Consider the following 25464-nt stretch of genomic DNA (forward strand, 5'->3'; position numbering starts at 1 on the left):
CTCATTGTCTAAACAAAAGTAACTAGAGAAAAGACCAGGAATAATTGTAGAGATGGAGAATGGAGAAAAATAGGAGAGAAATGGTGAATAGGATATGATTATCAAAATAGAGAGATAAAACAGGATAAACAGGTTTCAAACAACAGATAAACAAGATAGGATTTTGAAGCAAAGAGATGAAACAAGGATAGCAAAGGAAAGCATGATACAATTTTGAGATAAAATAGGGAGGTAAATTTTCCTATGTAACAACTTCCATGCTATTACATGAATATGGGTTGCATGTTGAGATATGGAGTAGAAGAATTTCTTTTAAGATGCACAACTAATTCCCACTTCAATCAGTGAATACATTAACATACACTTTCAACCACTTCAATTTCAATGGAGATTTCTTACAGAAAATTCTCTCGCTACAGTTAAAAAAAAAACGTACAGAAATAGCAGCAATTCGTCTACAAGAGAACGCTATTTACTATTTTTTCACAGTAACTGCAGAATTAATTACATGTGGAGTCAGAAAAGAGTTCCATGTCTCCAATTTCCTGCAAGGAACAAGCTATCTTATCTTCGTATATTCACAGCTTGGGTCTCCCTCCCATCATCTTTGAAGATCACCCAAGTGAATCTTCTCCGGTAGCAACATCATCATCACTGTCATCGACGCGCTCGCTACCCTCCTGTGTATCTGCATCTGAGACTGAACCAGTCTCTTCTCTCCCAGCCTCTACTCTAAACTGGTCTCTCAAATCTGGAGCAACAATTCCAATCATCTTGTTCAGAGCCTGGCGTTCCTGATTCAATTTGTCAGTTACAGGCACAGTAGAATGGGTTTGACTCCCAGCTGCCGGTCCATCACCGCAGGATGCCAATGCAGGCCCACCATCATTTCCACTCATTTGGGACTCATTCTCCCCGTGAACAGAAGGAGCTGTACTAATTGCCCAGCTCCCTGCAACTTCAGAGGTCAAAAGGTCGGCAGTTCTGATAGTTCCAGGCTCTGAATCTTCCATTGTTTTAAGAAGTAGAACCGGAGAGCCACTGTCTTCAACTATTTGCATCTCATTTTCATGGGCTTGTGTTTCTTCATCAAGCTGCATAGTGTCTCCAGCAAGATTGCTGCACTTAATCAAACAAGAATTGTGTTCCTCAGATCTGGTATCATGAGCCTCACTTTCAGTTCCAATCTGCCGCTCAGTTTCAACAGGATCTGCACCTAGAACTGCTGCTGTATCATCTCCATTTATGTCAGAACCAAAGCCCTTCAATGATGGGTCAGGACTCGTGCACTCCATGTCCTGTGTTTGACCTTCGTCTTGTTTTTCAGTGGCACTTGCAGTATCACTGCTAGATTGTGTCCCCCCATTTTTGGGGATGGTAGAGGCATTCTCTCTTGTCAAGTTGATCCTTGGGTGGGCTCCACTTTCTCTGGCTAAGTCACCAATTATGTTTCTCTCTAAAGGGAGGAAATCTATGTCAACTGAGGTATTGTCATCAATGTCCTCATCCTCTAGAGTCTTCTGCATCGCCTTCAGTTGTTCTTGCTGCTTTCCTAGCAAAGCGGAAATCTCTTCTGTGGTTGAGTAACATGCACGAAGCTGGGTTTCTCTGTACCACATCCACGATGACAGCATAGATCAAATAGCTGTATGACATACAGAGAGCAACAACACAGATCAAATAGGTGCTCTTACCGAAGAATAACTTTTTCTCTAGCACCCTGATACTTCTGTTTCTGGATGGAAAGGTCACGAATTGCAGTAGATATTTCAAGTTCAAGAGCAGAAACTCTAGCCCAAGCTTCTTCCCTGGCTAGCTGCTAACAATAATAATGAAAAATGTCAGCTTAAACAAAAAAGCAGAGGAACTATAGTATTCAAGGATATCTACAGTGTAAGATTTATCAAAAATAAGAAAGACAAAGTTGTGAGTGAAGAATAGCCAACTCCAGAAAGTGTTTATTCTGGTCAAAGTGAGATCAGGGCATAATTTGACCCCTAATCTTTCTATAATCAGATTACATGAGTTGTTTCAATGAGAAGACTAAAATACCCTTCAGTAAAAGCCTATCTGTCATTCCATACGAGTTAGGTGACTATACCCTCAACATAAAACATAAAACATAAAACATGAAACAGAATAAAAATTTATTCCCTGAACTTTAACATCTCTCAACAGATAATTCCAACGGTTCTAACAGAAACCAAGTGACTACTTTTACTCAGTAGTATATGCAAAGTATGTAAATTAAATTGAGATAGCAAGAATAATTTTAAGGAAACATTTTTACACTCAGAATTCCTCCTCGGTTCTTCACTTGTTTTACTATAATAGGATGAAGCATTTCTTTTCTACCTTCTCATTTTCGAGTTCCTTCTCCAGTCTTTTTATTTCCAACTCCAGTGTCTCAGCCCTCTGTTACACCAAGCAAAGAAATTCAGCAAAAAGTTGCAATTCTGCTTGCATGGAATAAACTACACATTGCATTAAATAACTGTAATAAAGAGATATGTTTTACTTCAATGAAGCACATCATCCTAACATATGACTTGATGAATTTAAGATATAAACAAAGGCAAAAGTTAGTACCTTTTTGCTACTTCCAGAGGCAAGCTGTTCTTCATGGAGCTGAGCTTCTAACTGCCTGCCTTTCTTCTCGGACATAACACAGCTCTCCCTGGTGACTTCCTGTAGCAATGGAAATTTAGAATCAGATGCATTTTTTATTCAAGTATTTGAAGTGACCTCTGAGAATGACAGCGTGAAGCAATGAAACCCACCAGTTTGGACCTCAATGTCTCAACAAGTGAACGGCTTTCTTTATCTGATTCCTGATAACATTCAAATAAAATGTAATTGCCTTTCATGTCAAACTTTAATGATCTGAAGTATATTCTTTAAATCAACAGGATAAAACTCATCCAACCTGAAGCTTACTGATAACCTCTTGCACTTCTCTTTGTTGTCTTAATGCAGCATCAGTTTGCCTCTTCAGTTCTTCTTGGGCTTCTAAATGAGCCTTCTGTAATGCAGCTTTCTGATCTGCAGCAGCTTTCTCCCGCTCTTCCCTTCTTTGATTCCGTTCTTCATCTAATTGTGCTTCAAGTTCAGATATAGATGCTTTTTGACTACAAAATTTATGTGCACCAATTTTATCACCAAAAATAACAAAGAGGTTTAACTTTTTCTCATTAACCAAAAAAAAGAAAGAATTAAAAATTATCCCACACGGATCCAAGATTAGAAAGATCCCCTGCTTATAACCTAGGAAGAGTTACTCTAGCTTCGGCTAATCATTTTAGGGATGGACCTGGACCCAACTATGATATGGTATTAGAAGCAGTACCTATTAGTAAGTCTCCAACCAAAACTGTCCACGTGTAGGAACTATAAAGAAGGCTCATTTGGATCCGGAGATAGAAAGTTCTTCTCTTGTTACTTGGAAGAAGCCTCCTAATTTCGGCTAGTTATTTTGGGATGCACCTGACTCTAACTTTAGTTCAATGCATGCAATTGTATGCTAGAAAATTTTTGTCCTTACCTATTAATTATCTCGTCGGCATCTTTACGTGAGTGCATAGATGAAATAAGCCTTTCATTCAAATCCTCCACGTCGTGCTGTCTCTCAGCAGATGTTGCAGTAACCACATCCAGTTCTTTCTCTTTAACCTCCAACATAAGTTGAAGTTCTTTAATTTGATCAAGGTACGAGTTTGATAGTGACTCTTTAAGCAACTTTATCTCCTAAAAAGAGAGAAGAGAGGGACAAAGAGATCTTAGTTGCTAATGCAACGAGCAAATACAGCTCATAAATGTTTTTGTCCATCTAAAGATAAAAGCATAGCAGCAAATAGATCAAACTATAGAAGATATATCTCCATCTCAAAAAAGACTACATTCCTGCCGATTAAAAACTTACTACCACTTATTAATACCATAATTAGCACTCTACATTACAGACAAGAAAAAATCAAACCCCATAACAAGATAAAAGCATACATTTTCATGCTGTGCAACAGCAGCACGGCTTTCACTGTTCAGTGCTTCAATTGTATGAACATGAGACTCCAGCTGCTTTCTTAACTCCTGCGCTTGCCAGAAAAACATTTCAGATAAACCAATAATATAAAATAGAAAAAATTGTTCTTTTTCTTTAAATAGCGAATGATTTTTTTGCTGAAAAGAAGAACAATTAGAAAGAAAGGATCAAATGCCCACAATTACAGAGGGAAAGAACTCCCTACAACAAGATGTAGGCGGGAAACACCCTGCTTAGCCAGCTGGTTGACTAGGGACTAGGGAGTTGCCTGATTGGAGGGTGTGCTGCCAGAGAGCAAGTATGAGATAAGTCATCATGAACATGATGGCGCTTCCAAGGAGGGTCTTTTTTTCTTGCCAAACCAAGAGAGAATGACTGGTGAATCCCCTTCCAGAATTACCGGAATAGAGAAGTTCTGGAATTAAAGACGAACACCCTCCAAAGAAGTGGGAGAGAACTTCTCCCTAAGATATCAGCCTGTGCCACCAATTCAAGCAGGTTCAAGATTATATAGGGAACTGCCATAAAAATTTAATTTCAAGCAATCACCAGGAATGGGAAACTAAGGAAACAAAACCCAAGGAGAAATTTCACTGCTGGAGAGAATTTCCTTACAATTCTGCCAGATGATAGAGCTTCGAAACACATCGAAAACGCTAAACCATAGCAGAAAGTTATGTAAAACTTTGTCAATTACACTGCCAAAAGAAATGGACTGTAATTCAAAAGTCCTCTTTTGCTCCATCAGAAGTTCCCACTTTAGGAATGTTTTCCCAAAAGATCCAGATAATATCTCCCACTTTAGGAAAGGAAACCTTAATGAGCTGATTAATGAAGCAAGAGTAGCTATTCGAGACACAAACTTCCAGCCAAACTCCTAGAAGACAACTGCCTAGACTGCAAAGCTGAAAGAACAGTGAGTGAGAATGTGAGCTGATGTTCTTCCCAGTTACCTTCTGCTTGACCATGTTTTCTACCACTGAGCATCCTCTTTTTTCCAACTCATCACAGGTGAGAATTTTGTTACGAGCCGCAGTCCATAAAAAATGAAGAAATATTAGACAAACAAGGGCTCCAAATTGGCTGATCTTCACCTTGGTCAAGAACAAAAAGAGGGTAGAGCAGGGCTAAGTTGAAGTTCCAGTCTCCGGCCCTTCAAGATTGCTGCCCTGATATGTCCTTGTCTCTGGCCACCTGGAAGAGAAGAGGGAAGGTAACACTGAGAGCAGATTCTCCAACCCAGAGGTTTGTCCAGAATTTAATGCTGCTACCACCTTTCACATGATATTGAATAAGGCTGAGCATTTGTTCTTTTACTTACAAATGTCTCTCCACAGTCTTTAAGATCTACTTGTTGGTTAACGTTTGGGCCCCATGCTTCAAAGCTCATATTGTATTTCTCCACAAGTACTCTTCTTCAAAGGGCAACTTTTTCATTTGAGAATCTCCATTACCACTTAGCTAGAAAAGCTGAGTTAACTGACTTCAGGTCTCTAATTCCCAAGCCTCCCATTCTTTTGTTTTGGCAAACTGTTTCCCACCTTACAAGAGAATGTCAGAATTTTTCTTGAGATCCCCACCAAAGGAATTTCTCTCAGAGCTCCTATCCTTGCAATGACACTAGCTCCAATAGAGAAAATATAATTTAGAAGACCTGTAAGGGTGGACTTCATAAGCATGGTCTCCCATCTAGGGAGAGGAGCCTTCCCTTCCAGGAAGCTAATCTATCCTCAAACCTTTCTAAGATAGGGTTCCAGAGCTGCTTGGTAGGTCGACCCAGATATTTAGTTGGCAATTCAATGCTGGTACAATCCAGAACTGCTTAGATTTGCTAACTTGGACTTGGTTTAAATTGATCCCTATCATTCCTGATTTATTCTAATTCACTTTCGGGACCAAATAATTCCAGAAGAGTTTTCACACTGATAATGGGATCTTCTGCCCCTTTTCACTGCGGATTATTGTATCATTTGCATATTGAAATTAGGAAATACGAAAGCCTCCTGCTTTTGGACTTAAACCAGAAAACGAATCCATTTTGCTGCCCAAAGAGGAAAATAGTAGGGGTGAGCACAGGTCGGGTTGGGGTTGTGTTTTTTAAAACCCTAACCAGACCATGAACCCCAACCCCAAAACAAACATCCTTGCAACTTGTTCTCATCCTGTCCCTACCCAGTTTTCATATCCCCATTCTGTCCCCGACCCACAGGTGAAACCGAAACCCCATCCCCACTTTTTCGGGTTAGGTCAGTTTAGGTTCCACGCAAAACACGACCCGATGTCCACCCCAACAAAAGGGAGCAAAAGGCTTCACTGACTAGGTTGAATAAAAGAGGAGACAGGATGTCTCCTCGCTGAAGACCTCCTGAGCTGCCAAAATTAGATTAGCCATCAACAATAAGAGAAAAGGAAGCAGAGGAAACAGTTATTTATCTAACTCTTACCTTTAGATTAGCCATCAACAATATGAGAAAAGGAAGCAGAAGATACAGTTATTTATCTAACTCTTCCACTTGCTGTTGAAGCCCATTTTTTCTAGGCTGAAATCAAGGAACAGACAACTAACTTGGACAAATGCTTTTCCACGTCAAGTTTTAAAACGACCCCTTGAGAGTCCCTTCTTTGTTTTTTAAATGGGAGAGCCCCTTCTTTTTAAAGCATCAATATGCTCGTATGAAATTAACACGGAGTCAGTAATCTGCCTTCCCTGAATGAATCCATTTTGATACTCATTGACCACTGGAGGTAAGACTTGCTTCAGCCTAGTTGCCAATACTTTAGCTATAAACATATAAACACCGGTTAATAGACTGATGGGTCTTAAATCTTTTATCTTATCTGCTCCCACTGTTTTAGCAACAGCACAATGACAGTTGCTCCTAAGCTCTTTGCAGTGATCCCGTTATTGTAAAAATCAATAAACATTTCAACAATTTCATCTTTGATGAACAGCCAGCATTTCTTGAAGTATTCATGTTGTATCCATCAAGCCCAAAGCCTTATCAGATGGAGCTTTTAAGGCAGTTTCAATTTCTTCTATCGCAAAAGGTGCTTCAAGTTTGCTGGCCATTTTAGGAGGCAGACATTTTACAATTTAGATTTTGGGCTACAGATCTCCACAAATCCTCCTCTAAATATAAATCCTTAAAAAACTTTTAAGAAATTGCCAATTATCTCTTCTCTCTTGGTGATTTGCCTCCCTTCAATTGACAATACAGACATCCAGTTTCTCCTTTCGTGAGCTGTTGCAATTGTGTAGAAAAATATAGTATTGGTGTCCCCCTTTTTCATCATGCTGAAGGGGGCTCTGTGTTTCCAGTAGATTCTTTCTTGATGTGTTGCCTGTCATACTTAGCATTAAGAGTGTCTCTGATTACATCTTCTGACATTCTTCTAAATTATCCCATTGTTGAAATTCTGACAGCACGATGGACTTCTTTTCCTCTATCTTGCCGAATTTCTCTTTCTGCCATTCTTTGATTTCAGCTTTAAGAGCTTTAAGCTTTCTCAAGAGTTCACACTTGGAGTACCTTGCACCTCAGACAGAAAGAGGAGTCTTGCAGCCACTTGTTTTCAAACCTAGGAGGACCCCAGGATTCAGTTTCTGTTTCGAAAATGATTGGGCTGTAGTCTGAAATTGATCTTGATAATATTCGAGCTGTACCCTGAGGGAACTGGTTCAGTCCTGATTGGCTATAATTATCTAGCTTTAAAATTGTGGGGTTTTGCCATTTATTTCACCATGCATACATTGCCTCTAACATTGGAATATCTATGAGGGTGTGATATGAAATGAAATCTAAGAATTGTCTCATGGATGTTGTGATAGAGCTAGAGCCCCTGTTTTCTTCATGAGAGAATAGCTAGATCAGTTGGCCCATAATTGCAATTGGCCACCTCACCCAGTTGTCTTCCCTAGCTAGTCTTACTGCTCCAGAGCAGGATCCTTAGATATGAACCAGTAAGTTGAAGGAGTCAATCCCAGATAACTGGACAACCCCTAGCTGAACCTTTGGCATCTACCAGATACCAACTTGGATGTGAATGCCCTCATGTCTTTGATGAAGGATTCTTGGGTTTCTGCTAATTTTGTTTCTTGAATTAGATCAATTTTGATTTTCAGCATTCACACCATGTCTCTAGTTACTGCCTTTTTGCTTGGAGCTCTCAGACCTCTGATATTTCAGGACATTATGTTCATTTAGGAACATACTTGTTGCTTTGAGAGTCTTTTATTTGTGCAAACAGGTGTGCTTGAATGGGGCTCATCATTTCTTGGAAGGATTTTGAGACACCTGTTTCGATCGAGAATTCATCTAGTCTCTATTGAAGAATTTTCTTCTCCGGTGACTATGCTATTGGGATTGACTGTCTTCCTTGTTTTCTTGAATTTCTAAGTTTTCAGATTATTGAAGAATAGATATGGAAGAGTCTTACATAACTCTCAGAGTAAGAAGTCTCACAGAGCCAGAATTTATATGGAGTCTTACAAGAGTCTAACAGGAGGGGGTCTCGCAAAAAAATCTCAGTTAAAAGTGTTTTAATTATGTTAGTCTTCAAACGCTATTTCAAAAAAAAAATATGTTAGTCTTTTATTTATGTTCAGTTGTTCAATTATTCTAGGATTTATCTTTTAGTGTTTAACTTTGGGTGTAACTGGGATAAGGATAGTTTAATTGTAATTAGATTTTACTTGTTTCCTCTAATATAAATAGAAGCTCACTATACCCAAATTACATCAAATCAGAGAAGTTTTTTTCTCTTTTCCATAAATTCAACATAGAATTAGAGAGGGTTCCCTAAGTTGACTCGATCAACCCACAGAGATAATGTAATTCCTTCTTTGATCTATCATCTCTAGTAGTTTAGGTTCGTATTTTATCTCTTCTCTTTCTTTCCTGTTCTAGTACCCGTTGTTTTCTTGTCGTTCGCACCTCCATACTGAACTTTTCATATAATAAATTATATATTGACAAAGAGATCTTCGAGTCTACTTTCCAATGCAAAAAAATTTTGGCAATCAGAGTTTTCTACAAAGGGAAATCAATATTTGAAGCAGCAAAGGTCAGACTGCAAGAGGAGTTCAAGTAGCAACACAAAATTTCAACTTACGAGGCGTTTTATGACATCAAGAACGAGACTTTATATTGAGAATTATATGTCAAAAGATAGATTTGTAAGTCTATTTTATTACCTATAAAACCAATTCTCAATTTGAGTTTTCTAGAGGGAGATATCAATATCGAAAGAGTCAATAGTCATGCTGGCTAAAGAAGAAAGAGTACTTAGTTTGGCCAGATTACAGTCCAAAATCTATCAGATTCTTTCTCTCAAAAAAAGTATATTTTATGAAGAAATGTTATACTCAAACGAAAGGTATCGAGGTTTAGTTTTAGAAGGAGAAAATTTCATGTCAATCTGATCTATATGTAAGGAGATATTCGCATTGGAATCGGCAATCGTCAAGCAATAGAATGAAGAAAATAAGAGATCATAACATATTCAAAAACGAAGATTTTTATGTTAAATCAGGTATCAAATTAAAGCTCTTTGAGTCTAGTTTCTTATTCAACAAAAGTTTTATAATTCTAATCTATATTGTGGGAGATATTGATATCAAAAGTACTAAAGGTCAATTCTACCGAAAATATCTCTTTTTTCTTATTTTCTCTCCTATTATCTTTCCATGCATTAGCGTGAATTAAGTTTCCTTTTCTCCTAGAATCCTAGAATCAGAGAGTTTTGATCAGAATTAATCACTCCATGATGTGCTCGTTCAAGGTATGCAAAAATTTCCTACTTCAATGTTGTTTTCAAGTTTTGAGTTTTTTTGTTTTGAAACTAAGGTTTCGTTTGATTTAAATAACGAGTCAACTCTTTGTTACTTGGTTGTGTATCTAACACATCGTCAACTCCAAAAATTATGGTTACCCCCCAAAACAATTATATTGCATCAAATTTATTAAGTTCCACCGCTATAGTCTCCCTTAGTTTTTAAAAATAAAAAATAAAAGGTCATATTCTAGATTCGTTTGGAACTTTGAGTGTTGCATAGACGCCTCCTTCAGGTTAAGGTTGTTTTCCTCTAGTATTTCTTCAATTTATCTTCTTGTGTTTTTATCACTTCAAAGTCATGCCTAGACCCACTACCTAAAAAGTATAGGAGTGTGTCCAATATTCAGCTTAAGTCAATTCTTTTATTTTTCACACAAGAGGTGATTTGAGTTTGAGTTATCCTTAAAAAGTGAGCAATCTCTTTGTTAAGCCCTAAAGTTAGATCGGTTTTCCGCCATAAAAAAAGTGGAGTGTGTTTTAGATTATGACCGTTTTGATTCGTGTATGGAGTTTTGCTGTACAACTATGAGTGATTTTCTTCTCCCACAGTGTTTTGTCCAAGCTGGGTCTCTATATCTTTTTTTATCCCAGCTTGAGGAGGAGAAGTAGAAGAAGAAGTACAAAAAAAAGGTATTTTGTTCCACATGTTGTAATAATTTTTATGTGACCAAAATATTCAAGAAAGGAGGAGAACAAATGATGAAGGTTTAACATCTATGAAAAACATTTAGCCAATGAAATACCAAGATTGAAGACCAAAAATCTTTTTCATTGCAAGCTGAAGTTATAAACTCCAACTTGAGAGGGGGTGTTGAAGAATAGATATGGAAGAGTCTTACATTATTCTCATAGTCAGAAGTCTCATAGATCCATAATTAATATGATAGAGTCTTATAGGGGTCCCATAGGTTGGAGCACAGTAGGCCAGAGATTATGCATCTTTGAATCGTTTTTTTATATCAAGATCAGGATCTTCCAGTTTGTTTCACTCCAACACCTTGTTGTGGAGGAAGATCTGCTTAGTTAGGTTTGTATTCTTTCTCCCTCTTTTTTAATAGTTTATACATCCTTCTTAAAAATTAAAACAAAAAAAATTTCCCAGTTTGATCAAAAGAAAACTTTTTAGCAGCTCTAACTTGTTTCAATGGATTTTGGATTGATGTTTATGAGACCTTCGTTGGCAGGTGGGTGATTTAAGTCTAGCAAATTGGGTGTTGGGGTATCAATAAGCTCGGGCTTTGTGTTAGTTCTTCTCTGCGTTATCTTGCAAGTAAGTACTTCCTCTTTGCTTTCTAGAACGGAACCTAATTTCATGTCTTTGGCCCACAAAGACTTCTTCTCGTCCATTTCCTTGGTTCTTCTCGTAAAAGTATATGAAAAAGTATGGAGCTCCTCCAGTGGGATTCGAATGAAAGATCTATAACTCTCAGATTTCATGACCAATTTTACAATGAAACCAACATTGAAAGGAACAATGTCAGCATAATATCTTCAATTTCCATCCCGTTGAAAAGTTGCTATTTCTAAAGACCAAAGGGCAATAGATAGCTTACCATCCAATTTGAACACACTATACAAGGATTAAAGCATTTAGCCTTTCCCCCACCAAAATTTATCCTTTATGCCATAGAACATTGTAAAATACATGTGTCAATACATTAATAAGAGGAATACCATGTTAGATCGTTGAAGACTTCGAACATCATCAAGAGATATGGGACCTTCAGGTGCACCAATACCAAGACCTTTTAGTCGCTTGCTTTCAGAACCAAGTTCCTCTGCAAAAGAAAGTACAAATTTTAAAAACTAAAATAAAATACAAAAAGTACAAAAATATAAAACATTAGCACAGAAATAATAAACATTATTGTTGAAAGGAAACATATTCTATAAATAAAAAAACTAGAGAGCACCAATAATAACAGCCTAGGTCTTCAATATAGTTACTACTATCACATGTTCAGAGGTGCAATTTGTAAGAAGTTATCTTGACTAGCTTCCAAGTAAAACTCTAATTGTTATCTTGGATCCCTCCGGAAATCAGTGTTTCTCGTATGCTGGCCCGTTAGGCATTGCTTATTCAACGTCGGCTGAGCTCCAAGGCCTTCTCAATGGGCTCCGCATTTTCAAAGACAATTGTAGTGGCCCTCTTCACATTGAAGGGGACTCAAAGGTGGTAATTGGTTGGTGCGAATATGCATCCTCCCCCCTATGGCGCCATTGGGACTCTTTTCGGGAGATTCTTGAAATTGCATCTCAATTTTCTTGTATTTGGTCTCACATTCTGAGATCTGCAAATTTGGCAGCAGATGTGCTCGCCAAGATGGGAGCAAACCTTCAATCTCTTGTTGTTAGTGATTTGCTCATTTGTCCTTTGTAATTTTCTCTGTTAATATATACATCACATTCAAAAAAAAAAAGTAAAACTTTAATAAGAGCTTGATCAGATCAACGCCTTCAATACATTTCATGTTATTATAATGTGTAGAGGGTGGAAGCCATAAAAGTTATCTTGACTGGCTTCAGTCAAGAGATGTTAAGAAAAGGCATTCTTGTAATTATCTTCTTTTGCTAAAGACGAGTTGCCACTTCTTTCAGATTAAGTGATTGAAAGTTATGTTTTTCAGGGTATTTTTGTCATGATACTGCGGTTGGGTCATATAGCTGTAAAAAGGAGAACTCAGGGTCGTCCTTAAGCCCTAATATGATAAAATAGAAGAAATCACCTGGTCTCTGTTTTTTGAGTTCATATTATCTTATTTCATTCTTTCATGTTATCAAAGCCTTGTTCAATAAATCAGGAGAGATTTAAGCAACTCATTTTCCAATTCCTTTCTATTGTCTCAAACTTCATTTAGGTAAAATACTTTCTGTTTGACCAATGAACCTTCTCTTACTCTTGTGTTCTCCTTTTTTGTGCCATTGCCCTACTGAATTTTGTTAGGAGAAGAGGTCAGGAAAAGTTTAGAGCTTATAGACCCCTCTCCCCTATTTATAACTTTAAAAATCTTCATAACTACATCCATGTCTCTACAACCCATAAACTCTAAGAAATTACTTTCTATAGGAAATGAAACTCCAACCCCCCTCACTCAAAATGGAACATATAACTTCAACTTGTTGTAAAATATGTCACACAAAATACCCACTTTTAAAGATTAAAATACAACAAATTGGTCTTAAAAAATTGTGGCTAGTTATTGCATTGTGGCTTCTATGTGGTCTTCAGCTTTTGAGATTGCACATGAAGGACGACTCTTAGATTAAACTTTATCAATACTTGCACACTTATATGCTTTCTCTTCCTCAAGCTGGGGAACACATGCACATCAATGATCCCAGCTTAAATAAAATAGAAACTCAAGATACTACAACATTCATCTTCCTCCATCTCTCCCTAAATAATAAACCACCTCGAGATATTCTAAGAATAACTAATAAAGTAAATGAGGAATCTCACAACCTTCACCAAGGGCACAACCCAAAAAAAGGGTAAAAAAATATGGGTGAAACAATGAAGAAAATTCAAAACCGGTACAAAGATGATTCCAAACACTAAGCAAGAGAAGTCATTCACTAAAGGACAACGGTAGAAAACCCACTTAAAGGGCAAAAAAAAAAAAAAAAAAAACCAAATTAAGAGCAATAAGAAAACCCACTTAAGGGCAATAAAATGTCACTAAGGACAAAATCACCCAAATATTAACAAAATAAGAACTCAAGGAACTCAAACGAAGGAAGTGACATACTCAATTCCCAAAACCAAGAGGAAAAAATTCCAAACACAAAATTTGGACCACACAAAGCAACTAAAAGTTCAAATAGAAATAAAGAGTTCTAAAAAAAGAAAAATATAAGGCATTGGTCTTATGAAATAAGAGAGTCCACACAATATGAAATGGAATGAGAAATAGGTAGATTAAAGTTTGCAAAAACACAAACTTACATCCAAATTTCGCATTAATAAGATGCTGCAATGGTAGAACCACCAAAGGACTAACATCAAAATAGACTAGAGGATTGACTACAAAATATTCCACTGTGTCAGATCATCAAATTTAACCAACAAGTTGGACCAAAAGATTAACCACAATTGACCAGCAATTTGATCAGCTTTAACTCCAACAACTAGAACAACAAGACGGCGACTTATGGAAGAGTGACTTCACTAACCTGTATAATTGATTACACTGACCTTGTCTGAGTGAGAAGAAATAAAAACGAAAAAAAAGATAGATTTCTTACTTGTGTTGAAGGCGAACTCCACAAACTGGAAAAAGAACAAGGTCATGGGAGAAACCAATCTCCTGCACAAGAGTAGCACAGCTTGTTTGGCAACCATGGCAGAAAAGGCAACAACCAACCTGCCTTTCCAATTGCCTTCCCCCTCTCACTCTTTCTATTTACTCTTGTCTTGTGACTTCTGCACAGCCACTTCTATGTAAATCTCCCAATTAACAAAGGGCCTCCAAGGCAGTCTCTCTCACTCTAATAAGTCATCAAAAGTATAGTAGTGGTAAACACGGAATTACTGCAAGATGATTGCAGAAACCAATGACATGAAAAAGGTCTCTTTGGTTTACAAGAGGAGCACATGAAGAAGCCCAATCACCATGAGAAGAGGACATGTTAGCCATAAGAATAATGCATTGTAAAACCCGAGAGAGGAATCGCAGCCAATAAAGCTTCAGTACCCAACATAAGACAAGTTTCTGTACAGTTCAGAGAAGACAATGCCAAGATAATGTATAGTATAACCTAGATAATTGACTCAAACTTGTTGATGCTACCAGGTTGTGGGATGAAAAAACAAATAAGATTCCTCCCCCTGCCTTCTTCTAGAATTGTCTCACAGAAAGGCTATGTACTGGAATACATGTACCCCCGTTCTTGAAGATGGCAGACTAAAAAAATAGCAAAGCCTTACAATGGAGATTAAACAAATTACATTAGAGGCCTCCTAATTAAGAGGAAGTTGACACACACAATTACCAACCTGCAAAGAGCGCTTGAGATCACCGCTTTTCTCTGGGATTTTTCAGAAGTCTGCAATGCGCTGAAGTCCGTAACAGATTTGCAGAACTAGGGACTTTTGGGGGCACAAGAGATTATTACACTAATGGGAGACAAGACTTAAAACAAAGAATAAACACTATTAATAAACACAAAGATGGAAATTGAAGAAGGAAGAGAAAACATCACCTCCATAAGTTGACGAGGTCAACTCACAAACCCTAAAAAAATCTGCTCTAATACCATATTAAGTTTTTGTATCAAAGAAAGAGAGGGAGAGATTGGTAGTAAGAGACCCTTCTTCTCTATTTATAACTTGAACAGTATTCATAATCACATCCATGATCCTTTTTTTTTTTAATGTTGATAATTTTATTTCAAAGAAAGAGAAGATACATCAAGGGAGATCTCCCCTAACAACAAGAGATTAAAGAGGGGGCCTAATTTAGCATACAAATCAGCAGCCGGATTGGCTGATCTAAGTACATGAGACCAAGTACAAGAAATGGTGGATACAATTTATAGTGGTCCTCTTCACATTGAGGGGGACTCGAAGGTGGTAATTGGTTGGTGTGAAAAGGTGTCCTCTCCCCCATGGCGCCATTGGGATTCCTTGCGGGAAATCCTTGAAATTTTTTCTCAATTTTCTTGTATTTGGTCTCACATTCCGAGATCTACTAACTCAGTGGCAGATATGTTTGCCAAGTCAGGAACATCCTTTCAATCTCTTGTTGTTAGGGAATTGCTCCCCGTCCCTCTGTAATTCCTTTTTTTTTGTTAATATATTCATCTTTTTCAAAAAAAAAAAAAAAAAAACAATGTCTAAAATATCAAGAAAAATCTGCCAATGACGCCATAGGGGGAAAGATGAGGTGGAGCACCATCCGATGACAATCTTGGAGTCTCCCTCCACGATAAAGGGACCACTAAAGCGGTTCTGAAAAATTTGCAAGCCGTGAAGGAGACCGGTGAGTTTAGCAGTGGTCGAGTCAACAATTCCAAAAGGACCAGAGTAAGAGAGGATGGCAATGCCCCCTGGATCAAAAATCACCCCCGCCAAACCCGGGTTCCCAAAGGAGCTACCATCAAAGTTTAGCTTCTAATATTCGAAGGAGGAGGCTCCCCAACAGCAACTAAGCAGGGGGTAGTGGGACAAACATCTGAGCGATAATCTTCCAATTGGTGCGGACCGGGGCACAAGAGAGGCAAGGAAACTCTTTCCAGGAGCAGATCTAGGAAGATATGAGCCCAGTGGCAGTGAAGGAAACCTCAGCAGTGGAGCGGAAAGTACAGTCAAACCATTTGGAGTTTCTATCCTTCTAGAGGCACCAAGGAACGAAAGCAATGCAAGCAGCCAACAGAAGCTTGCCGAGGCTAGGCAGGCGGGTTTCAGAAGAAAAACAACACATGGTGCTCAAGTCAAGCGGGATGCAGAAGTTGAGTCCCATGTTGTCAATCATGTAGGTCCAGACCTTCCAGGCAAAGTCACAGTGGAGAAGGTGATTCACAGTTTCAGCCACCGTCTAGCACAAGGGGCAGAGAGGATCGGGAGTGGTGTTGCCACGCCTAATAAGGTTGTTTGCAGTAAGGATCTTGTTATGGCAAACACTCCAAAGGAAAAACTTCACCTTGGGCAAGGCCGAGAGGCGCAAGGCAAGAGCAGACGGATGTGGGGCAGGAGGCCGGGTCCATCCCATAAGATGACGGTAGACCAAGGAGACCGAGAATCGCCCACTGTCATTAGGGAGCCAAATCATCCAATCAGCCGTCTGAGGGCGAACCATAATACTATCGAGACTATCAATCAAGCCACAAATAGAAATGGCTTCCTCATCAGTAAGGCCGTGTCTAAGGCAGATATTTCATGAGCCATTCCACCAAGCGTTAGAGACAAATAAGTAGTGGCAGGCGGTAAGTTGAAGCAGTGGTGGGTAAGACAAGGCGAGAGAGTCATCGCCCAACCACCAATCCGTCCAGAAACGTAGACTGAAGCCATCTCCAACAAAGAACCGAATGGCAGTGCGGAAAGAGGAGAACAAATGAAACATGGTCTTCCAGATGGGGGAGAGATGACGATAATTGCTGCCAGTGATCCATCTATCACCAAGACACCAAAGCTTGAAGGCAACCATTGGCTTCCACAAAGTCCCCGAGGAAGAGTTGAGCTTCCAAAACCACTTGAGCTAAAGAGCATGTCCCATTTCCTTGGTGTGCCTAATCCCGGGCCCTCACAAAGATTTTACACTTCATCCCAACTGACAAGGTGATAGTGAAACTCATTTCCAGTGCCACGCCACAGAAAACGTCTCTTGATCATGTCAATGCGCCGACTAATAGAGGCGGGGCAAGCCAGGAAAGAGAGGAAGTAGTTAGGAATACACGCGATGCATGATTTTAAGAGGATTAATATACCAACCTTGGAGAGCATCCTACCCTTCCAAGAGGAGAGGCATCGCTCAATCACAGGAGCCCAAAGACCCATCCGGGGTCTACAATCAATAAGAGGAAGACCCAAGTAGTATGTGGAAGCAATCGCAATGGGACATCCTAGAGTCTCTACCATAGTCTGAAGCAAGGGGGGTCGATGTGATATCCCATTATGGTTGACTTTCCCCAGTTAATTTTCTGACCAGAAGTGAATTCAAAAAGCCGAGATGGGTCTTAACGTTGCGGACCTGGTCAAGTGTGCTGATGCCGAAGCAAATGGTGTCATCTGTGAACTAGAGCAGGGAGATGTCAAAGCAACCTTGTTCAGAGACGGCCTCTAACCAACCAATGTTGCGGGCATAGTAGAACATAGAGGATAAGTACCCCTGCGACCCATAAACCCTAGGAAACTACTTTCTATAGTAAACAACTTTCTTAAAAAACAAAGAAAACTACATAAATTCTAAGTTATTAATACTAACACTTTAGGGTAATGGTTTAAGCATCTCATAGTTCATTCTATGATACTATTGTACCCCCAGAAGGGTTATTTACTGCTAACTGCCTTAATTTGTCTTGCAACCTGTTTATCAAACCTTTACTGGGCATCTGAGCTAGTTTTTTGCACTGCTTGGAACTGTTAAATACTGTTTCATCTTGTTTGAGCATGCTGTACTACAATTTTTTGCATATAATCTGCCCTTACCTGCTGTATTACTGAGTACTTAATTCTGCTTCGTAAGAACAAATCCTGAATTGCACTCCAGTGGTGTATTGTTGTGTTAATGAGCAGGTTTAGTGTGGAACTGAATTATGACTTATCAAGAAGAGGTTAAGCACAGTATGGTGGACCGGAAAGATATTTCTATTACTTATAATACTACTATGAAATTGAATGGGAGAATTATATGGTGCAGTCTCTTGCAGTTGAGACTTTCTAGTTTCAAAGAAGAAACTTAAGTTTCTTATTGAGAAGCCTCCTTCACCAATGACTGAAGATTGTGAAACTAATAACTACATTGTTATTTCACGTAATCTCTATAGTATATACTCTCAATTAGCAATCAAGTAATTTTTTTGTGATACAGCTAAGGGGATTAGAATCACCTTATAGAAAAGATGTTCTCATGATAAGAATCCCTCTTGAATTTATGATCTTCATGTTCACGCTTTTCTACTATACAGCGAGGTGATAAATCTATCACAGATTTCATTGGAGAATGGATAGTGCATGGCAAGAGATAATGTGTTTATCATCCTCCTTTCTGTTAGATGAACAAGAAGTTGAAAGACAGTGAGAGGAGCTTAGAGTGGCTTTTTTCCTTCATGCGTTGGGCCCAGAATATGAATCTGTTAGAGCTCAGGTATTAACCAGCACAGAGGATCCATCCTCTGTGGACACTTGTGCAAGAGCGTTAAAAGCAGAGCCAGATGTCGCTCCAATGTTGATGCTGGACCCAAGAGAGATACATCAGCCCAGGATACAAATACCACTTAAGTTGTGAGAGGACGAGGAAATCAAAGAGACAGAGATCGAAACAGTGGATTTGGAAACCCTGAAATAGTTAAATACCATTCTTCTCATATTGGTATTAAACCTGGAATAATGTACCTGAAACAGTGGACTTAGAAGCACAAGGACTTATGAATCATGGGAAAAATTCTGGCGATTGTTCTCCAAAGGGGGGAGAGTCTTGTGAGATTGTCTCCTCCAAACTACCAGTCGTTCTGACTTAACCTCATTTAGTGAAACACAATTGAGCTCCAGATAGCATCCATACAACAATTTATTTTCCAGCACCATTTCGCTAGTATTGCTTGATTTGCTTTGATAGGTCTGACGCCCAGGCCTCCTTGCTGCTTGTGTTTTGTTACATCTATCCACTTGACCAGGTAATGTTTGAAGCCATTTTCCACTCCTCTCCAGAATAAAAACCTCATTAATTTTTCTCTTTTCTGGGCCACACTCATCGGGCAGTGAAGGAAGGAGAGGTAGTAAGATGGGATTCTGCTTATGGAGGACTTAATGAGGGTCAGATGCCCAACTTTGAGAGGAGCCACCCTTCCAAGTTAATAGACGCTTCTCAATTCCTCCAAGAACAAAATTCCATAGGATTTTATCCGGTCTTCACGAGACTAAGGGGAGACCCAGGTAAGCAGTGGGGAGGGATCCAGCTTGACAGCCTAAGGTGGATTCTATGGATTTGAAATTCTCATGGTTGAGGTTGAAACCGTAGATGGTTGACTTGTGTAAGGATAGTAGCTCGAAGATTGCTAGACAGCTTTGAGGTTGAGGATCTGTTCTTGAGTGCTGTTGATGAATACGACTATGCCATCAGCCAATTGGATGATGGAGATGTCCAAAGGCGGGTGATGTCTTTGGAGCCGTGCAATCTCTCTAGCTTTGTGGAGAAGACCAGTAAGGTTTTCTCTTACCATATTAAAGGAGAGCAGGGAGATTGGTCCCTTCATCTAATGCCTCCAGATCCTTTGAAATAGTCACACACTCATCAATTTAAGAGAATGGAGTAGGTCGCTGATGACAAACAATTTCAAATCCATCTCCACCATCTTGCCCTGAAGCCCATGTGCTCCATCACTTCACCAAGGTGTTGCCAGTTCACCCTATCAAAAGCTTTTTCAAAATCTAATTTGACTATCATCTTAGGTTTTTTGCTTCTTCTAGAGGTGTTTGTGACTTCATGAACCACCATTGTCCAGCCCAAGATGCTTCACTCCTTTATAAAAGTTGTCTAGCATGGGCTAATGAGATGTTGAAGTGTTCCGTTAAGCCTTGTTGCAAGGATTCAAGATATGATCGATATGATCTTGTAGCCTCAGATGAGGCTGATTGGCCTGAAATCTAAAGGAGTTTCCACATTGGATTTTTTGGGAACAAATCTACGAGGGAGGCGCCCATATTTCTGAATGTTAGCCCATTGGCATGAAAGTCATTCATTGTTGCTACTGATTCAACCTTGAGGAAATGTCAGCTCATATAGAAGAACTCCCATTTATACCAATTTGGTCGACCACTATCCAGTGGCATTGATATTACTGTTGTTTCAATCTCATCCTCGATGAACGGCTTTTCTAGAGATTCCAAGAGGATGCTCAAGAGACTCTTTAAGGTTGCCAAGGAAGTTATGGCCTGCTTGGCATTTCCTCCGAGTATGGCTCTACAAAGTAGCTCAAACTGGCATTAGTAATCTCCAATCAATCAGAGGTCAACTCCCCATTAACCATGAGGGAATTGAACCGATTTGAACTACACCAAATTTAAACTACTAGTCTGGGTCACTTTGACTACAGTATTGCAGAACAAACCCCACATGTAATTACTAAAGAACCCTAAACTTTTAACACATAATATACAGATGGATCCAGTTCAATGTCTGATTAAACTTTTCCAATAACCCTATCCAGTATCTAAGCAAGCAATAAGAATTATAAAAGAGTTACATTACATAAATATACGAAAAATAATAAATGCTATTGCATTTTATTTTTTTAAAAGTGGAATGTTATTGCATTCAACAGGTGCTCTTTTATGTTCTCAATTATATGTATACCTGAATTTCTTTTGAAGCTTGTTCCATCTTCTGTGCATCTGGACTTGCAAACTTCTCTATATACAAATGCAAGAGCACCTTCTGTCACCAGTAACAATCCAGAAGGAAAAGGAAAAAGAATAAGCAACCTAATAGAAAACTCTTGATCCCAAAGACAAACTAGAGTTCTGTGTACACATATGAGTTTAAAACTCATTTTGTAAAATTTCCAGAGTTAATTTCAACATTCTGTGACCAAAAATCCATATGTTTTCACGCATAACAATAAGTTTTGCATTGCAAAAACTAAGAATCTTAAATTCCACCTATAAATAAATCGTCATTAAAAAAGCAGAATTAACCAATACTGTGACGAAGTCCGGTAGAAACATCAAATCCTTGTCAAAAGAATGTTTTCTGAAAGCAGAACTGTAGGAACGCATGCATTAGGATCACTCATAGAAACCAAAAGAAAAAGTAAATGCATTAGGGAATCCTTCCGTGGAGGCAGAAAGTATACTTCAGCCATTCCTCCTAAAAAATACCAGAGCTTCCAACACGTGGCAACCCACTCAGATTACAGACTGCTATTCTTGAAAAAAATAAGCCCAATACAAAAGGCAAACAGATAGAAGAACACCTATCTGCATCAAAATGCATAAGCTTATAGAAGAAAAAATATTGGACAGTTAAATATTGAAAATGAACTGCCTGACCAATATGATCAGAACTTGATAAATTGACAAAGTTTCAGGGGGATGTTAAATGAGCTTTATAAGATTTTCTTATAAACCTTTTAATGAATAACAAATCGTAATCAGTTTTCAAGCGGCGATTAATTAATTTGAACATTCCCTCGAGCATATGTTCAATGCCACAGTCAACCCAAAGCATACAATGACTGCAAAATCAAAGATGTAAGCTACCCTGATAAGGTGGATATAGAAAAGATATAATATCTCCATGCTTAAGTTTAGCTCCAGCGGCATTTTTCTTCAATCTTTCCCAGTTGTGGTATGTCCCATTAGTACTGCAAAAAGCTCAGGAGGGTCACAAAATTTACGGAATACTAACTTATAAATACAAATGACCACAAAAAGACCGATCAGAGATTCAAAAGTAACACCTGGTATCTTTCAAGAAGACCATAAAACTTGATTGGCCCCCCACATCTTCAGCCCTATAAATCTTACAGTGTTTTGCACTTACGGCACCTCCTTCTATTACAAAACTTTCATCCTCTACCAAACGACCAAGGCAATGCTCATCATCATCCAAAAGAATATTCATACCCTGCAGATAGACGTTGAACATAAACTTCACGTTTATCAAACAATATGCTTATCTAATAGCAGGGTCTATGCATAAAAGATATGGAACAATTAAGTCATAAAACATTTTCCTCACCTATGGAAAGAAAATAAACATAACAAGATTTGTTTTATGAGGTGTAATCAGTGATGTAGTGGAGCAACACCCAGTACCAGAAACCCTGATTCTCACTATTCAACACATATTTTTACTTCCTTTTGGAATCCCTTCAAAAGCTTCACATTTTTTCAAACAGAAAAATAATATCATTATACAGCTAGCACCTTACAAATAAGCATGGGTAATAAGGAATACCACAATGCGGAGTCATTGATTCATAATGAATTAAGCACATTGGACAGTCAGAAAAGCAACCAGAAAGAGAACTACTTGTTATATGAAACAAAACTATTTATAAGCAAGATCAGAAATTACATTATCCTAACAAATATTCATATATTGCTCCGAAGCATTTATCATGAGCTTTATAATTGTAGAAGAAACAATCAGTATAATAATCACCACCAGATTGTCTGCGCACGCATAAGCATGACCGTGTCGGATATATCTCTTTGCAATTAGAGTCTATCATACGAGGTGGAGTTGTTTCGATAATGGAGCTCTTTTTACTTAAACTAGAGGTTAGTTGGCACAGCAGAGAGCTAAAAGCAGCCACCTAAGAGGTTTGACTATAAGGTAATAAAGCAGCTCTTCAAGAACAGTGGATTGTACTTTTTCTTTTCCTTCTTCCAAAAATCAAAAAATTCTGAGACTTCACATCATCACTAAATAATCATTTAGCGACTCAAAAGCTGCATATTCTGCCGAATTTAGCAGGTGGAAGAACACCAATTGTCCTGCACGCTCAACTCGCAGAATGGAGCTGAAGTCTCAAGATCTGTGATTAGGATGATGGTTAACCCTACCCGCCAGTTGAATGATGACAGGAATTCTCTGATGGTCCAACAAGACACACGCATACGACATTACCAACTATAATATAGCAACATGAGTGGGCACTGAAATAAACGGCGAGCCCATATAAGTGAACCGTAGTACAGCTATCCTTATGTCCCCCAGAGAAGGCTCTGGGGATGGTGCCGTCGAACAAAACGAAGGAGAGATTTTTGGTTCTAGTATTCTATAAGACTAAAAAACCAGAAGACAACAAAAAAGCCAAGCGAGCAAATACATTGCCATCAGACTTTTCCAAACGGCAGTACCTGAGGCCGCAGCCTAGCGTTCTTGGAAATAGCAGTCAGGACTCCCCACACTCCTGGATGGGGAATCTGCAGAGGCTGCGCCGAAATCCTGCGAGCAACCGAGAGGATGTACTTTTTGCCACTGACAATCGTAGTGAGCGGTGAATTGTCCGCTTCGTGTGGACGCGAGGAGTTCAGCTCAGATTGTCGGCTATTCTCACCATTGGGGCTGGGAGTAGGACAGAGCTTCGATATCTCAGGAGTTGCCGTCTTCAGGTTGCTGGAAGGATCATCCAACGCCATTTCTCACGACAAGCGGAAAAAGTGGAAAAGGATAATGACCCACGATCAGCTAAGCCCTAAAGAAAGCGGGGAGAGTGTTCGTCCGACATTGAAGCCTTAGACAGATACCGACGTACGCCGTTGCTATTTCCCGTTGCCTCTTCTTTTGCTGGCCAAAGCCTTAAACCTAGGCGTATGACATTGATTAGTAAAAGAGGCAACCCTCCTCTCGCCAAACTCAACTAGGCAAGAATTCTTTTTTCCCTTGCTGCCAATTTTGCTCAAGGTCTCCATTAACTTGAAACAATGTTTTTTTTCAGGGTATGTACATGAACCAACCTATTGGATTTGTGACGAAGGGGAAGAAGGTGTGAAAAATAAGTAGGTCTCTATATAGATTGAAACAATCTCATTGAGTATAATTTGAAAATTTTAGTACAACTATGTTAAAATTTGACATCAAAAGATGTTTTTGTAGATCATTCGGTCTTTGTTAAAAAAGACAAGCGAATAAGTGTTCTCAAAGGTAATACAAAACGTAAAGTTTTGTCTACATAAATACTTTCAAACGACTTGAGTTATCAAAATACTTTCGAGGAATTAAGGTGATATAATATCATCCTAGTTTGTTCTTTCATAGAGAAGATATGCGTTGGATTTGTTAAAAGAGACAAAGATGCTTCTCTATAGGCTGTAGGAAACATCAATGGATCCAACTAATGTCAAAGTGATTAGGAGTCTAAATGGAAATGTTGAATTCCAAAAGTTGAAAAAATTGGTTGTAAAGTACACATATAGTAGGTGGATCAAATAACTTGTTTCCGATATATTTTCTTATTGGATGAGTTTTGGACAAGGATTGGTGTATAAATTACATAGACATATTGACATTGAGGGTTACGTAGATATTTATCAGGCAAGTTCTAAAGATGATAGAAAAATCCACTTTTGGATATTAAACTTACGTTGGAGGGAATCTAATTACTTGGCATAGTTTAAAAACATAATGTGTTAGTTAGATAAAGTGTTGAACTGAGTTTTGGATAGTAGGTCATGCTGTGGCTGAAAGCACAGTTAGAAGAATTAGATTGATCAGTGCATCTAATTGAATTGTCACAATGTAAGCAACAGATGTGTTTTTCTCTCTTGTTGTCACTCAAAACTCAGCCTAGTCCTAGAATGGAGTGGCTTTGGTCAGTCTTTTCTAAAATTTAAAGTCGAAAGAAAACCGCTCTTTGTATATAGTTAGAGAGAGAGAGAGAGTTGACTCAGTGAAACTAAAAGTGAAAGAAAACTCCTCTCCCATGTGAAGAGAAAAATAACGAGTACTAGAAGAGATGAAACAACAAGTATTATACAATATAATATCGTTTGATTAAATTCCAACAACACAGAGATATAATAGGGTTTTTCAATTTGGATTTCAGCTCGACTTAGATAATAATCGATCGATCAAATTAAGACCCATAGATACTTGGTGGTCAAACACTAGGCTAATCTAAAGAAACTTAGCTAAAATAGAATGGTCAAGCCCTTCCTTGCAACTTCACTTGTCTAAGTCTAAAATCTAATCAAACTAGTCCAATAGTGACCTAATCGAATCCAAAAATCCTAACTATGACCAATTCTACACCAGTTCTGAGTTTTGATCCGTGGACCGAACCAGCCAATCTTTGTCAATGATGTCACCGAACCGGTCGACATCCCACATTCCCCTCGACCAACCTCGATGCCTCTCCAAACAAAACAATCACAATTCAACAAGCCCGCCACGTTGCCGCCAAAAATCCGCCTACAATAGACC

At 38.6% G+C, this 25464-nt stretch overlaps 1 protein-coding gene across 3 annotated transcripts; it reads right to left on the reverse strand.

Annotated features, from left to right (window-relative positions):
* Positions 1-329: 329 nt before the first annotated feature.
* On the reverse strand, positions 330-23915 carry LOC137948729 (uncharacterized). Of its 3 annotated transcripts, none has more exons than XM_068794884.1 (13): positions 23400-23915; positions 21992-22158; positions 21792-21895; positions 20887-20964; positions 11549-11652; positions 4000-4086; positions 3542-3744; positions 2927-3128; positions 2781-2831; positions 2590-2688; positions 2356-2415; positions 1695-1819; positions 330-1608 (listed from the first exon to the last, which is right to left on the reverse strand). In XM_068794884.1, the coding sequence occupies exons 1-13, from the start codon at positions 23679-23681 to the stop codon at positions 615-617; spliced, it is 2556 nt and encodes an 851-aa protein (XP_068650985.1). In that variant the 5' UTR covers positions 23682-23915; the 3' UTR covers positions 330-614. The 3 variants fall into 3 exon arrangements, with proteins under 3 accessions (XP_068650985.1, XP_068650983.1, XP_068650984.1); XM_068794882.1 differs by having other exon boundaries at positions 20887-20967; XM_068794883.1 differs by having other exon boundaries at positions 1695-1816; positions 20887-20967; positions 23400-23914.
* Between the last annotated feature and the right edge of the window lie 1549 nt (positions 23916-25464).

This window comes from Aristolochia californica, unplaced genomic scaffold, assembly GCF_029961685.1.
Source record: "Aristolochia californica isolate CCGP_79_NKW_82.1479 unplaced genomic scaffold, dmAriCali1.0.hap1 SCAF_13, whole genome shotgun sequence".
NCBI lineage: Eukaryota > Viridiplantae > Streptophyta > Magnoliopsida > Piperales > Aristolochiaceae > Aristolochia > Aristolochia californica.